This window comes from Silene latifolia, chromosome 5, assembly GCF_048544455.1.
Source record: "Silene latifolia isolate original U9 population chromosome 5, ASM4854445v1, whole genome shotgun sequence".
In the NCBI taxonomy this organism is placed as follows: domain Eukaryota; kingdom Viridiplantae; phylum Streptophyta; class Magnoliopsida; order Caryophyllales; family Caryophyllaceae; genus Silene; species Silene latifolia.
Genome location: NC_133530.1, coordinates 7014144 through 7030245, shown reverse-complemented (window position 1 = coordinate 7030245; position 16102 = coordinate 7014144). Strand labels below are relative to the sequence as shown.

Here is a 16102-nt window from a genome sequence, read left to right as displayed (position 1 = left end):
CAGTACGAAAAAGTTTTACATTCCACTAATATGGCGAAAACTAGAAATGTTACACGAATGCCCGAATTTGGGATCCTGTACCGAATATTCATTGGTTTCCGATTTAAGACTCTTTATCGAATCAAATTGACCATTGTTTATAGTGAAACGGTCTTATAGGAAAGTCGTTGGTTAAACCAAAGACGAATAAATCTACTAACTTAGCGGTCATCCATTACTTTCCCATTATTCATAAATTTACACCCTACCTCCTCCTCCAGTTCTCCTGCAGACAATGCTATACAAATAATCGGAATAGGAGGCCCCATAGCTACAAAATCGGTTCATAAAATGATTGACCTCGCGGACATGCTGACAAGCATCATCTCCTAATCTCGATCGCCCTTGAACCCTATAATTTAATCTAAGGTATGTACAATCTGAATGAAGTTGTATCTTCCTGCTTCAACCAAACACGACGCAATGCATGATTATGATGATGGTTGGTTGGTTATCTTGACAAACTTCAGTGAATTGCCAGACTCCTGCAGCATTGGATCATAATGTTGTCATTGTTAATCAACAATATAAAATGAAACTCACCTTGTATTTATTTAGGTCAAAGTCAAGGGACCGCCCAGAGAGCGACAAACAATAACAACATTACCCCACTGCATCAATGGCTCTGGTAACAGCATTTAATGGTCTTCTTGATATCTTTTATGTACTTAAAATTTTGAATGTTTTACATGAACTTCCATACATTATAATAGGTCTTATAAGATATGTAAATATGACGGTGAGTACGTAAGATACACCAAGGAGTACATATGTTGTCGACTATATACTATATAAGCCGCTGGAGTTCATTCACCAGACGTTCTCTGAGGAATATGAATCAAGTTTCTGTTGCTCTTGAAAAGGGTAGTTGCCATAATTCAGTGAATTTCTTATAAAATGCGCATATTCAAGTACAGAAAAAAGCCTGAAACCAACATAAGCTGCATTATCGCTTACCTATCACCAATGGATTAACTTCCGATATCTATCATCCTCCCTCCAGCAGTTTGACTTTGCTTCAGACAACACCTTGTTGATTTCTCAGTAACCCTGTTTGCATTCTGAAATAGCACAAGCGGACTTTGTTCTTTGTATCAATTACTTCATCTAATCTTCAATAATTTAATATCTGATACTAACATACCTTGTTTTCCTTCATGGTGCATCGAACATTCTTCTTTAAATCCTTCATTAGAACACAAGGAATTTTTTCATCAAATTCGTTTCATTAAGCTGGCCATGTCGGAAATTGAGTTTATGGGACTAGTACCTTTGTTTGGAGTGCTTCATCATCCTCAAGCACTGAACTTGATTGATCTTCAGAGTCAAGAGACAGCTGACAATTATTCATGATAAACAGCATAAATGAAGTGATCAAGCATTGATAAAAAAAAGTCGTAGCGGGCAGGAAAAAGAGAACAACTGCATAACCATCACAATAGCATACCTGGCTGAACAATTCAGTTAGCGGAGTTTGCAATTGTTTCTTACAGCTGGTTCTCTTGCATTCCTTCAAGCGTAATTGCAACAAAGGTAAATTAGGAGTTCCACAGTACAGGAAACACAGGAAAGAAAAAAATTGGCAAAACACCTAAGCAATTAGGGGCAAAAATTAGTTGCAAATCACCTTTAAAACTGCGGTCTCTAGTTTGGAGTTTTGAAGAGCACCGATATCTCCTTTATTTGATAAACTCTGCACGGAAAATAGGTTTAGAGTATATGTCAGATGTAAAGCTTCCATCCTGTTGGAAAAATCATGCATCTTTTAAGCATACCTTCTTCGTTACTGCACGAGTTTTACATGTGTGATCAGATTTCTCATACATTGTAGCATTGAAGGATTTTGACCTGGAAACATAACTGTGTTAGCAGCACTCAGCAGTCACCAGGTTCGATATCAGCTAGTGCAAAAGGACTAAAAAGCATAGCAAGTCATTTCAATATTTACTTTTTTGTGTCAAGCAATTTCCCCTTCTGTGTTGCACCCTTGGCATGATTGACTCTTCCCCCCTGCACTAGATAAACAAAACTCTTAAGACAAAGCTATCCTTACAGTTGCCTTCGTAACTAGAACTGCATATCAAAGGAAAACTAACCTGAATCTCTGGAGTTAACGATTGTGTGCGCTTCAGCTTAGGTTCCAAAATCTGACAAGGCAAGCAAACTAATATTAAAACAATTTTAACTGTGACCATATCATCATCATATTGTCTTCAGTAAAAGTTACCAACTTTGGTATTCCGGCCTAGCTCTTCACTATCCTTGGATCTGAAATACAGAATACATGTCACTCACACATTAACAAGGCTACTAAGCCCTAATAGTACTTGATTCGGCATTAAAATGTGCCTACCTGTGTCGTTGTGCTCTGTTGGCTGTTTCTAGTTTGGGTTCCTTTGGAACAGTGACCTTTGGCCTAGCATGGCAGTTCACATCACAGAATCCAACCTGTATAGACTGACAGTCATGAATAACAGTACGGGCCATATGGTGACACCATGATGTTTAGGGAAAGACAAAATCTAGCACAGCTAATTAACTGTAAAATGACTAAAATCCAACTTTAGAATTTAAAAAATGATCTAACCTTTTTAGGTACCTTGTGCGAGAAACTCGTTTGGTGTTTGAGATGAGCAACCTGAGAGTACATCAGTAAAAACAGAAATAAGTCACAAACAATGCTGTTAAAGACACATTTATGTTTCCTGTGCAAGAAAAAAGATCCCTTTGTAGACAGAAATGGATATGAAACTTTTTGTTGTCTCCATCTCAGATATAAAACTCTAGCCACACCAGGAATTACTGAAACTGGTTAGCCTCTTCGTAACTCACGAAACCATAACCCACATTATAAAAAAAAGTTCAGTGAGTCTAGTGTCAGAATGTCATATGTGACACCAAATTATATATTCACCTTGAGCAAGTAACCATGCTCTAACTTTTGCCTTTTGGTGGCAGCTATATACCCAGGAGACTTAAGTGGACTTCCAGGCTTCTGAAACCTACGATTCGGAAATGAAATGAACAGTACAGTCAGAATAATGTGCAGGCATTTTGGCCTTCAATGAAAAAATGCATGTTTCATAGAGAGACAAATACAATGTATTAAATCATACCTTCCAGGATCTCTGACACTAATCTGATGATTCTGCTTTGCCAGAAGACTAGCTGTAGGTTGTAACAGCCTCGAGCTCTTTAACAGACACGGCTGATTCATAGACTTTGACCTCAACAAGGCCGGACCTGTAAATTTATTTGTTCCATTTTAGAATAAAATTACCGTACTTTCTGTGTAACCATGTCCAAGGACGACTTCTTAGAATACCATTAACTGATTAAGAACATCCTCAGAAATGAATATTAGGAGTATCACAATCATAGAAATGGATAAGGGTAAAAAAAAGCAGAGAAAGCATGTAACTTATTTCGTTGTTCAGGCAAGCCTCAATCATTTACGGAGTACCTTTTTCCATAGACAGTTGATAGTCACATCCTATAAGAACAAGAACATTCTGCAGCACCTCAAAGGTACTGATCGGGGGGTAAAGGGGCCAGATTTACGCAGCCTACCTACTTATTTTCAACTCAGACATATTGTTTCCTGATTTCCCGTTTAGAATATTTCAACGCGGATTGCATCAAAGTGATCAAACACTTGCTACTTTGAAATAAAAGACTTGCAACTAGCACATCGAGTTATTTTTTATTCAATACTTATATAGAACCAAATATTAGCGAGTTTTTAGCTCCATTTGAAATGGATAGTGGTCACAAGACCAATTTTCTCAGCATCAGTTGAACTGAAAGGCCTACAACACGAGATATCTGAACATTATAGCAACACGATAAAGTTCTCTGATTTTCACACAGCAGCACTAGTTACCAGTGAGAAACATATAATACGAATTATTCAACAATAAGCAAGATACAGATCAGTTTTGCCAAACCTTTTTTCCCTTTATCTCGAGACAAAACTTCAGATTCTCCACCTTCATTGGTTATAGAATGCGCGTACTTGGGGGAAGAAGTATCACTGCCTCCAAACTCTTCTGCTACTAGTCCCAACTTCAGTAATATAGCTGTTAAAATGATAGCCAAGTTACGGATTGAAATAAAAAGTCTACCACAGTTAGAAACAGGATACAGTGTTCTACTAATTACTTTGTATACGACATGATTACTATATGATCTTCGCAAATCACAAGCATATTTTCCATATAGATTATCAACAAAGCATTCCGCAAATAATGGCATCTTACATTACTACATGAACTAGTTATATCTGGCCAACAACGCTCGCAAAATGGCTAATGATGTCTGAAACTTGCATTTATCAGTAAAAGTACCAATAATTGTGAAAGTTTCAACAACTCTACACCATTAGTACGCCTTTTCCCTAAGCGTATTTATTGAAAACTCTTATATTTTGCGAGTATATCTCTCGCTATGAACGTCATCATTCACATATAAATTACTCCGTAACATATAAACTCAACTACAACAATGACATTTTATTCATCAAAAAAACATTCTCCAATATCACCCTGGAATTGCCACACACATTAAAACATACATATCTCATTTGAGACCGTCTTGAGCAAGGTTAAGGGCTAAGACGGTTTTAAACAAGACTAATTAATAAAACGCATCAATTAAAAAAACTGAACAAAATGATTAAATCAAACATACGAGAAGGAGGATGGCCTTGAGCTAAATTAAACCAACGTTCAGAATCCTCAACATCATCAACCGTCTCGGGTCGTAAAAAATCAAAATACTTGGCAACATCAAACTCATAATCAAAATCAATGTCTACCGATTCCTCAAATACACATTCTTTCTCACACGCTTCCTCCATTCCTTTCTCCAAATTAATTTCCGTTCAAGTTAACAATTCATTAATAATGAAAAAATTAAAAAATACATCATCAATGGAGGAATCCACAATTTTGATTAAGATTTAGGCCTCCATTGATGCCTAAATTAAGCAAATTTATTATAAAAGGCGGGTTTCTGAGGGGAACAGAAACCCTAGGAGAGAGAAAATAAACAGGAGGGATTAGCGAGGGATTTAGCTGTTGTTGTTGTTGTTGTTTGTTAAGCGTGGGAATTGTGAATTCTGGTAACAAAAGAACAACAGAAAATAACAGGAATTCCGGGGAATTTGAATTTGATGGGGTCCACCTTTCTTTAAGAATCCGCTCCATTTGATAAGGATATGTGATGATTTGGCTTTTTTATTAGTTTGTGTGGGACGGGTTTCGATTCATAGAAAGAGGTGTTCTTTTATCTAACTGGGTAGAAATCTAGTTTGTAAAGGTGAAAAGGACTCGTAGACTCGTAGTTGGGATGATAATTATGGTCCAAATCGAACCGAACCCGAATCAAACTGGTGGAAAAAATTCGAGCCAAACCCATGCTTTAAAAATCCATACCCGATCCATTATCTAAAAATATATATCCAAATCCACTATTGGAAAACCTGAATCAAATGCAACCCGATCCATTCATAACCGAACCCGATTTAATCGGATATTTTTGAAAATTTAGGCTATATTAACTTGAAATTTTAGTTTTGCCGTATAAAATTAGTTTTTTTTTATATAGTCAAATCAAGTTTCGGATTTGATTATATGGTGGATCAGTTTTAGATATGGATATGTAATCCAATAAGTATGTGGATCAGATTTAGATCTTCCAAAACTCGTTCCAATCTGACCCATCGCCATCCCTACTCGTAGTCATAAGAATCGACCGGGTCCACCAACCCTTACTCTTGACTCGTAACTTGTTGACCCACTCAATATAACCCGAACGTGAGTGTTATTGTGCACAACTGCACACTAATCATTATTCTTAAATACCTTGATAATACTTTGTTTAGAAATCACCAACGAAATTTGACCGACTCAATTTGACCTAAATTCTTACATGTGTTCCATCTATTCAAACCGTTTTATTATTTAAAAAATGTTCGTCTCAAGCAAAAATTTGTGCAATGACAAAATAAAGACGCAATTCAAAAGACCCAGCAATAAGTCAATAACATCTGATCTAACAAGGACACGATTTTGACTAGCTAAATGGTTGCTTCAATCTGGGAAACAATGGTTGTCTGACACTACAACTTTCTTAGACCACATCTTCAATGTTTGCTCAACTCAAGTACATAGTCATGTGTTTAAACTGTTTGTTTTAGTACATTATGTTTGCCCTCGAATTTATTTAACGTACTTGGTAAAAAGACATCGATGGTAAATTCCACCGGTTTAGAAAAATACCTCAAAACTAATGACTAATCCCTTGGATCATTATTTGAACCCTGTGTGAGACTTCATAATGATCCGAAGCGACAATCTTATAATTTCATACAATAGACGGTCTTATACAAGTCTATTTGATTCGGAACTTACTCCATTCATAGGGTAGCAATCCCGCAAGCTTTTTGAATCCTATCCATTACCAGAGGAATATCATGTTCAGATAATGTACTAAAACAACACCTGAACCACCCATGTTCAATGCTGTTAAAAACCGACCCGGGTATTAAAAACAACTTCCCTACACTTAGTAGTTTCTTCCACAACTCCATCTCTCCTTTCTCGTTGGCGGGCTTGATCAGCCCGCTCATGTCGACCCAACAAAATAGCCCTGCATCACTCTTGGCGCAGGGTATCCCCAGCTGCTTCAAACCCGACACGAACAAATCATGCATCTTCTTGAGCTTTATTTCTTTTGTATCCAAATATTCTTGTATAAACCTGTCAATATAACAAAAAATGTACATGAGACGGTCTAACACGATCAACTCGTTGACTCTATAAGTCAAAGATAAATACATAAAGGTCTCACATATAAGTAGACCTGACAAATAGGTCATATAGGTCATTTCAGGCACGTTCATTTCAAGTCATAATTATTAAGGTTTTGTTTCAATTCAATCGGGTTTAAGTCTAGTCATTTGAGTTTGGACTTAAATTTATGTGAGACCGTCTCGTACAAGACACACTAACCTTTCGTTAGAGAGCATGGAAATCAGCAAACGTTGAGTTGGAGCAGAAATTGAAGAAAAAGTTGATAACTTTTTAGCAGCAGTCAGCACATTATCATTAAAGGTGTAAATTGACCCGACCCTAAAACCCGCAAGAGAAAGACCCTTGGATATCCCATAAATGATATGAACCCGGTGCTTATCACGGTCTTCTTCTCGGACAATTTCCGTCATGCTTATGAACTCCTCAGACCCATACACTGAACCCGCGTAAATTTCATCAGAAATAATGTGAATGTTTTTCTCCCTAGCAAAGGCTAAAATGGTGTTCAATGTGTCCCTAGAGAGGACATTTCCTATTGGATTTGACGGGTTTGAGAATCGGATTCCACGGACTTTAAGGCCTTGTCTTGTAGCATTATTGTAGGCTTGATCGAGGGCACTGGTTGTTAACGCGAAGTTGTCAGTGCTCCGACAATGAACTGGAAATAGCTTCACTCCTGTACGAATTAGGTCCCTGTCGAAACTGTCCGAATTTTATGTTAATACAAAAACAACAAAAACAATAATCTCTTTCGAGGAACTGAAGGTAATTTAATGGGTTGAGCCCTCCTAAGTTTGGCTTTTTTATTCGTAAGAGTCAGGAATCGAACCCCTGACCACTTGTTTAATAGATGAGAGCCCTTACCACTGACACCAGTCAACTTTGGTAGAATGTTAAAATGCTGTGACAGAATAGTTAAGGAAATTCCCAGAGTAGTAAGGTGCCGGAATAAGAAAAGCGTCACCATGATCAGCTAGACAAAAGGAGAGTATCTCAAGCGCAGGAGTCGCGCCACTAGTCAACACTAATCTTGAAGGATCAAATGTCACATTTCCCATAACCTTTGACATGAAATTTGCCATTGCCTGCAGAGCAGAGCTAACAACAGTTAATCCAAGAAGAAAATTTTACAATGTTGGAAATTACCAAATTATGCTTATATATGCTTTGTAAACTAATGGTTCGGTATAGGTGGCAGTCTAGTGGTTAAGACTAGTTACTCGGTAACATTATTAAGGAGTAGTTTTAAACACGGGGCACAAAGCTCGAAAAATTACCAGTTTCAAGTCCAACAGTCCATCCAAAGGCTGGTATGGAGCAATTCCTTTGATCCCTAGTTCACTGTCATTTCCAATTGATGTGTCCCAATTTTTGGCTACCCATTTTTGAATCAAATCCAAACATAGCTACAAACCACAAAACATATAAAATTATATACCAAAAAAGTCTTCTACCATATAACATTAAGCGAGATAAATGAATAATAATTGGTCCTGTTGTGCGGAAGCGATACGGAGTAGATGCAAAAATAAAAGACACAAAGAATTTAACGTGGTTCACTATCAATGCGATAGCTACATCCACCAGGGCGAGGGAGAATAATTCACTATGTCGGGAGAATTACAGATTACAAAAGATGAGCACAGAGTTTTTCTAGATCTGCCTCTTAAAACTCTCAATGTTTGCCTCACAAATCTCTCCTTAAAGAATAACTAGGTTAAGGTAGTGTTTATATATTAAACTACCCTAACAAAGATTATCCTAATTAAGAAATATAATTAATAATAATACAAAAACTATTCCTAATAAACTAAGGAAACAAGAAGTGATGACGTCACTTTTCTAATCAAAAGTCAACGTTAAATCTTGTGTGCAGCAATATTCATAAAGCACTTCTGATTTCACCAGAAATCCATGCGACCCGCTGGACACTCGCCCATATTTTTACTTCTTTTCTTTCTTAGTCTAATTTTATCTCACCGTAATCAAACTCCGACATACTTTGTATGCGACTGTCATGAGCATAAATAACTACCATAACAAACTGCTGAGCTGACATAACAGAATTGCTGAAAGTTAGGGCCAGTTAGTTAGAATAAGTTAGTTAGTCAATTGCTAATTTGCTATAAATAGGCTCAAGTCATTCATTATAGAATCATCTGTTGTATTACGTTCTCTACACTTCTTCTTCTTCTAAATTCTCCATTAATCTTGTAATCATCAAGCTTCCATTAATAAAACTTTCTGCTCGATTGTGTTCTTCAAATTGGCAATCCTGCAATTAGTTTCTCGAATTTCTTCGAATTGATTCCTAGAAGTTCATTCCAAGTGGTATCAGAGATTCGCTCCTGGCAATCTCCTGAATCATTCTGGAAATATCCTTCAAATTCTGTAATAAACTCCATTAAAATACCTCAAAAACTCCATTAAAACCTCTCTAGCAATGGCGACAAAAGCACAAGCAGCCCTTGAAGAGTTTCAGAAAAGTATGAAGGATTCTTGGACAGAATTTCTAGCTGAGCAACAAAGACAGCAGAATGAATTCAAGGATGAGATGCGTGCTCAAAGAGACACAATGCTTCGAATTACAAATCAATTTCAAGAAATTGGAACTAAAGTCACAACATTAGAGAGGAATGCGCTCAACAATGGCGGCCACCTGAATAACAACAATGGAGGACAGCAATTTAACTCAAGTTTTGCCAGATTTTCTAAAATTGAGTTTCCACGCTTTAATGGTGAAGATGTGCAGGGATGGGTTTATAGGTGTGAACAATTTTTTGAGGTGGACTCGACAAATGAAGATTTGAAGGTGAAACTTGTGTCCATACATTTGGAGGGAAAAGCTCTATTGTGGCATCAATCTTTGATGAAGACTAATCTACAAGGATTATGGCCTGTATGGGGAGTGTATAAAGCGGCAATCTTGGCTCGATTTGGGAGTCAACCATATGATGATCCTATTTCGAACTAATGAATCAAAACATTCAGAACTGTTGAAGCATATCAGGAGAAATTTGATGCATTGTTGATCAGAACTGATTTGTCTGAAAGCAAGCAATCAGTTGTTTTCTCAGTGGATTACAGCCTGACATCCAGAGCACTGTAAGAATGTTCAAGCCACAAACTTTAATTGATGCTTATACTTTGGCTCGATTACAAGAAAACACCTTATCTTGCATTAATAAGAGAAATAAACCTCTCTTGGAGAAACCTGTGACCAAATCTTTTACATCATATCAGCCACAAAACAGTCCAAAACCACTGTCAAACCCCAGTGTTCAATTCAAAACCACCAGACAAAGATTGACCCCTGAGTTTATTGCTGAAAGGAGGGCCAAAAATTTGTGTTTCTTTTGTCCTGAAAAGTTTGTTGCTGGTCATAAGTGCCCAGCTCAGTTGCACTGCATTGAGGTGGTTACAGTCACAGAAGATGAGACAGTGGGGGAGTCTGAAGTTTCTGAATTATGGCAGCAGGAGAGTAGTGGTGATGAACTACCTCCCTTAATCTCCCTAAATGCCATCACTGGGAATGCTGCATTTCAGACAATGAAGGTCACAGGGAAAGTTCGTGGTACTTCTTTGAATATACTCATAGATTCAGGGAGTACCCATAATTTTCTAGATGAGAACACAGCCAGGAAATTGGGGTGTAAAGTTGTTCCAAGTTACCCCGTGGCCGTGTCGGTGGCTAATGGTGAAAGTATTTACAAAAAAATGTGGTGAAACAATTTAGGCCGATTCTGCAAGGTGAAACTTTTCGATCGATATCATGTTGGTGCCCTTGGGAACCTGTGATATGGTGCTAGGGGTACAATGGCTCTCTTCATTGGGACCGGTGTTGTGGGACTTTAAGCACTCGAATGCAATTTCAGTACAAAGGGAAGAAGCATGTGCTAAGAGGGGGAAAGCGAGCAGGAGTAGATTGGGTTAATGGCAAACAGCTACAATCTCTCATTGTAAAGGGCATATCAACAGGCTGCTCACCCCAACTGTTTGCATTATCTATTCAGTCCACTGAAGAGCTTACAACATCTGAAGGTAATCCTGTACCTACTGCTGTACAAACAATTTTGGATGACTTCAAAGATGTTTTTAAGACTCCCACTGAATTGCCTCCCCATAGAACCTATGACCACACCATTCACCTTAAAGAGGGAACCACACCAATCAATGTGAGGCCTTATAGGTATCCTGTTGTTCAAAAAGATGCTATTGAAAGCATTGTGAAGGAAATGTTGGAATCAGGAGTTGTTAGGCCAAGTCAGAGCCCTTTCTCATCTCCTATAGTGTTGGTTAAAAAGAAAGATGGGACATGGAGACTTTGTGTTGATTATAGGGAACTAAACAAGTACACTGTAAAAGATAAATTCCCAATTCCTGTCATTGAAGAGTTGCTAGATGAATTACATGGTGCTGTGATTTTTTCTAAGATTGACCTTAGATCTGGATATTGGCAGATTAGAATGCATCCAGATGATGTCCCTAAAACTGCATTTAGGACACATGAGGGCCATTATGAATTCTTAGTCATGCCCTTTGGCCTAACTAATGCCCCTTCAACATTTCAACACCTTATGAATACTGTTTTCAAGCCTTACTTGAGGAAGTTTGTGTTAGTGTTCTTTGATGACATATTAATCTACAGTAAAAGCTTGGAAGAACACACACATCATGTTGGGATGGTTTTATCTATCCTTAGGCAACATACACTTTTTGCTAAGATGTCTAAGTGTGTGTTTGGAGCCCCAGAAGTAGAGTATTTGGGACATGTGATCTCTGCCAAGGGGGTAGAAACAGATCCCACCAAGGTTAAGGCTATGGTGGATTGGCCAGAACCAAGGAATGTTAAGGAATTGAGGGGATTTTTGGGTCTTACAGGGTATTACAGGAAGTTTATTCAAGGGTATGGGATTATAAGTAAACCCTTGACCAACTTATTGAAGAAAAATGGATATAAATGGGATGCTACTGCTGCTGCAGCATTTCTGAAATTGAAAGATGCAATGACTAAAGCACCTGTTTTGGCTCTCCCTAATTTCTCAATGGAGTTTGTGGTGGAAACAGATGCTTCAGATAAAGGCATGTGGGCTGTACTTACTCAAAATGGTCATCCCATTGCTTACATAAGTAAGGCATTTTCTCAAAAAACACAAGCTAGCTCCACCTATGAGAAAGAACTGCTAGCTGTCATCTTGGCCATTGAGAAATGGAGGCCTTACCTCAGCGGAAGACATTTTAAAATTAAGACTGATCACTTCAGTCTTAAGTATTTGCTGGAGCAGAAGATAACAACAGCATTCCAAAGCAAATGTTTGCCCAAGCTCTTGGGGTTGGATTATGAGATTATATACAGGAAGGGGAAGGAAAACGGAGCTGCAGACGCCCTATCTAGAGTTAATGGCACTGAATTAATGTCCTTAATTTTGTCACAACTCAATACTGATCTTAAGATTCAGGTTTTGAACAGTTGGCAGAATGATGACCAATTACAAGCCATAATTCAGGAACTACAAAATGGTGGGAATAAAAAGCATTACTCATGGGCTCAAGGGGAATTAAGGAGGAAGGGTAAACTGGTAGTGGGGAATAATGGAGAATTGAAACAAAAGATTATTTCCTTATTACATGATGCACCAGTTGGGGGACACTCAGGAATACAGGCTACCCAAAGGAGAATTACAAATTTATTTTACTGGAAAAAGCTTAAGAAAGATGTTAGGAATTACATCAGAAAATGTAGCATTTGTCAACAATGCAAGCCTATTTTGGAAAAACCTGCAGGGTTATTACAACCACTTCCTATTCCACAAACTATATGGACTGACATCTCCATGGACTTTGTGGAAGGTCTACCTAAATCCCAGGGTAAGGATGTTATACTTGTGGTGGTGGATAGGCTTAGCAAGTATGCACATTTTGTGTTGTTAAGTCACCCCTTCTCTGCAGTCTCAGTAGCTCAAGTATTCCTAGATCAGATTTTTAGACTACATGGCATGCCTAAAACCATAGTATCTGATAGGGATAAGGTGTTCATTAGCACTTTCTGGAGGGAGCTCTTTAAGCTGCAGCAAGTTGATCTTCTAATGTCTTCTAGTTATCACCCTCAAACCGATGGACAGACCGAGGTGGTAAATAAATGTCTTGAAACATATCTAAGATGTATGACAGGGGAAAAACCAAAGGATTGGGCTCGTTGGATTCCTTTAGCTGAATGGTGGTATAACACCACATATCATTCATCTGCCAATGCTACTCCTTTTGAGATTGTGTATGGGCAATCTCCAAATCTGCATTTGCCTTATGTCATGGGGGACATCTTTGTAGAGCCGATTGATAGGAGTTTAACAAAGAAGAGAGGAGTGCCTTAAGATGCTCAAGTTTCACCTCAAAAGGGCTCAGGATAGGATAAAGAGTCAAGCTGATAAAGGGAGGGTGGACAAGGAATTTGCGAGGGAGATCTAGTGTATGTTAAATCGCAACCTTACTGCATGGATGTCCTTGGCTTTTAGGGCTTCTGCTAAGATATCTCCTCGATATTTTGGTCCCTTTCCCATCATTGCTAGAGTTGGAAATGTTGCATACAAGTTACAGTTGCCTCCTGAAGCAAAAATCCATCCTGTGTTCCATATATCTGTACTAAGGAAGCATGAAGGTCCTCTGCCATCAGTGTGTTCTGTACCAGATATTGATGAGCAGCAGCAACTAAGAGCGGAGCCTTTTGCTTTACTGGATAGGAAGTTGGTCAAGAAGGGAAATCAAGCAGTGGTATATGTTTTAATCCAATGGTCCAATGGTGATGTGACTGATGCCACATGGGAGCCTTATGATGACATTGCAAAAAGATTCCCTCAGTTCAATCTGGATGCAGCTTGAGGACAAGCTCAAATTCAAGGGGAGTGGATTGTCATGAGCATAAATAACTACCATAACAAACTGCTGAGCTGGCATAACAGAATTGCTGAAAGTTAGGGCCAGTTAGTTAGAATAAGTTAGTTAGTCAATTGCTAATTTGCTATAAATAGGCTCAAGTCATTCATTATAGAATCATCTGTTGTATTACGTTCTCTACACTTCTTCTTCTTCTAAATTCTCCATTAATCTTGTAATCATCAAGCTTCCATTAATAAAACTTTCTGCTCGATTGTGTTCTTCAAATTGGCAATCCTGCAATTAGTTTCTCGAATTGATTCCTAGAAGTTCATTCCAGCGACATACGAGTCACATACTAACAATTCTCCACCTTGACTCGGACAGTCGCATTTAGCAAACGACTTCCAAATCACTCGACCAATATACAAGTCACTCAAGTAGACTTATATCTGTCATGTTCTAGAAAATTGAGCTCTCACACTAGAACACCATAGACTCCACCTCGAGTCTATAACCATCCAATATACCCTGGACTGGGTCTGCCGTCCAATAAGCCCTGGACTAGGCCTGCGTCCATTTTGCCCTGGACCGGGCCGCTCAAGGATGCTCCACCTTAAGCTCAGCACCCCGAAGGGTCAGGGACTTCTTTTATTTTATGAGCACTCTTGCTAAATTTAAATCTGTGTTTCTTACCAAACACACGCTGCTCATCAAACTCAAGGTTATTCAACTTGACACCATTAAGAAGATCCCTCTTGCACAATTGTTGTATCCCTCTATCACCCATATGACGACCAAGCCGCTTATGCCAAACCTTAGTCTTCTTCTTGTGATTCACGGATGCACAACTTGCAAAATTAGTCAGTGTTTCACCTTGCAATACATACAAGGAATTTTGTTTGACACCTTTCAGCACCAAACTAGAACCCTTCGTGACAGACAAAATCTCCCCTTTACTCTGGAACTCATATCCTAAATCACTTAATAAACTAAGTGATATAAGATTCTTCCCTAAAGCTGGAACATGTCTCACATTAGTCAAAGTACACTTCTTACCCTCAGCCGTCTTCACCTTGATTGACCCAATACCCACTACCTCACAAGTAGCATTGTTACCAACAACAACGCGACCCTCATTAAAGGACTCATAAGTATTAAACCAATGCTTGTGTGGACACATATGATAAGAACACCCCGAATCTAGAATCCAACGATCAATAGGACGAACAGAATCAACCACAAGTGCATAGTCCGCCTCAGAATCGTACTCCAAATTCTTACTTTGAACTACAACCGCATTAGACTTAGCTTTCAACTTAGGACAACTAGGTCTTTTATGCCCTGTTCTTTACATAGATAATGAGATAATGAAATTTTCAGCAGATTGGTGTCCGGAATATTAGCCTTAGCCTTTTTCTTCTGAACTCCACCCTTTTTAGTGTTATCAACAACTAAGCCTGCCCCTGATCCGTTTTCTAAGTCAACAGTTGCTTTTTGTCGCAACTCCCTAGTGCAAAGTGCTGACTTCACTACCTCTAGGGTCAATGTTTCTTTACCAAGAACAAAAGAATCCACAAAATTCCCATACGACGCAGGTAAAGAAACCAGCAGAATTAAAGCAAAGATCTTCATCCTCAATCTTAACATCTATATTACGCAGATCTAGTAATATAGTATTATATTTGTCTAGATGATCACGAAGTGACATACCTATCTGCATCTTGAAAGAGAACAGACGTTGTTTCAACAACAACTTATTGGTGAGCGACTTTGTCATGTACAAACTCTCCAATTTCATCCATAACCCCATTGCGGTCGACTCATCCACTACCTCGGTTAGGACATCGTCTGACAAACTCAACAAGATCGATGAATGAGCCCTCTCCTCCATTGTTAACAAGGCGGATCTTCCGTCTCGGTCACCCTAGATTCAAGACTGCAGCCGAAGCTTCGCCTTTGTCACCTTCGTGGAGAAACCCGGCGTCAAGGGTTTCCAGATGCACCGCTCCTTTAGCAAAGCCCTCATCTTTATCTGCCATAGTGCAAAACTATTCCTCCCGTCGAACTTCTCAATCCTTATAGTGTCAGTTGCCATCTTCTCCTCCCTGGATCCAAAAAACCTAAGCTCTGGTGCCAATTGTTGTGCGGAAGCGATACGGAGTAGATGCAAAAATAAAAGACACAAAGAATTTAACGTGGTTCACTATCAATGCGATAGCTACATCCACCAGGGCGAGGGAGAATAATTCACTATGTCGGAGAATTACAGATTACAAAAGATGAAAGCGAGTTTTTCTAGATCTGCCTCTTAAAACTCTCAATGTTTGCCTCACAAATCTCTCCTTAAAGAATAACTAGGTTAAGGTAGTGTTTAT

The 16102-nt window shown here is 38.6% G+C and overlaps 3 protein-coding genes across 3 annotated transcripts; 1 reads left to right on the top strand and 2 right to left on the bottom strand.

Moving 5' to 3' along the window:
• Nucleotides 1–118: 118 nt before the first annotated feature.
• LOC141656570 (uncharacterized) lies at nt 119–5295 on the bottom strand. Its single transcript, XM_074463517.1, has 16 exons — nt 4729–5295; nt 3987–4118; nt 3156–3282; nt 2954–3041; nt 2627–2677; nt 2393–2487; nt 2271–2307; nt 2136–2186; nt 1988–2049; nt 1815–1887; nt 1667–1732; nt 1487–1549; nt 1310–1375; nt 1184–1225; nt 997–1100; nt 119–524 (listed from the first exon to the last, which is right to left on the bottom strand). The coding sequence occupies exons 1-15, from the start codon at nt 4895–4897 to the stop codon at nt 1011–1013; spliced, it is 1212 nt and encodes a 403-aa protein (XP_074319618.1). The 5' UTR covers nt 4898–5295; the 3' UTR covers nt 119–524; nt 997–1010.
• A 1162-nt stretch (nt 5296–6457) lies between these two features.
• LOC141654745 (1-aminocyclopropane-1-carboxylate synthase 6-like) lies at nt 6458–7264 on the bottom strand. The gene is made up of 2 exons (XM_074461862.1): nt 7053–7264; nt 6458–6800 (listed from the first exon to the last, which is right to left on the bottom strand). The coding sequence occupies exons 1-2, from the start codon at nt 7262–7264 to the stop codon at nt 6458–6460; spliced, it is 555 nt and encodes a 184-aa protein (XP_074317963.1).
• Nucleotides 7265–13349: 6085 nt separating this feature from the next.
• Nucleotides 13350–13730, top strand: LOC141654744 (uncharacterized). Its single transcript, XM_074461861.1, has one exon. It carries the CDS (start codon nt 13350–13352, stop codon nt 13728–13730), a length of 381 nt encoding a protein of 126 aa, XP_074317962.1.
• The last annotated feature ends 2372 nt before the right edge of the window (nt 13731–16102 follow it).

What these genes read in the sequence shown, in the direction of transcription:
- LOC141656570 (XM_074463517.1), bottom strand. Translation starts at nt 4,897, where the DNA reads ATGGAGGAAGCGTGTGAGAAAGAATGTGTATTTGAGGAATCGGTAGAC. An exon ending in AGCATGGTTACTTGCTCAAG is followed by an intron (nt 2,678 to 2,953) that starts GTGAATATATAA and finishes ATGTACTCTCAG; the next exon opens with GTTGCTCATCTCAAACACCA. An exon ending in TAGAGACCGCAGTTTTAAAG is followed by an intron (nt 1,550 to 1,666) that starts GTGATTTGCAAC and finishes TTACGCTTGAAG; the next exon opens with GAATGCAAGAGAACCAGCTG.
- LOC141654744 (XM_074461861.1), top strand. Translation starts at nt 13,350, where the DNA reads ATGTCCTTGGCTTTTAGGGCTTCTGCTAAGATATCTCCTCGATATTTT.
- LOC141654745 (XM_074461862.1), bottom strand. Translation starts at nt 7,264, where the DNA reads ATGACGGAAATTGTCCGAGAAGAAGACCGTGATAAGCACCGGGTTCAT. An exon ending in TCCATGCTCTCTAACGAAAG is followed by an intron (nt 6,801 to 7,052) that starts GTTAGTGTGTCT and finishes TTATATTGACAG; the next exon opens with GTTTATACAAGAATATTTGG.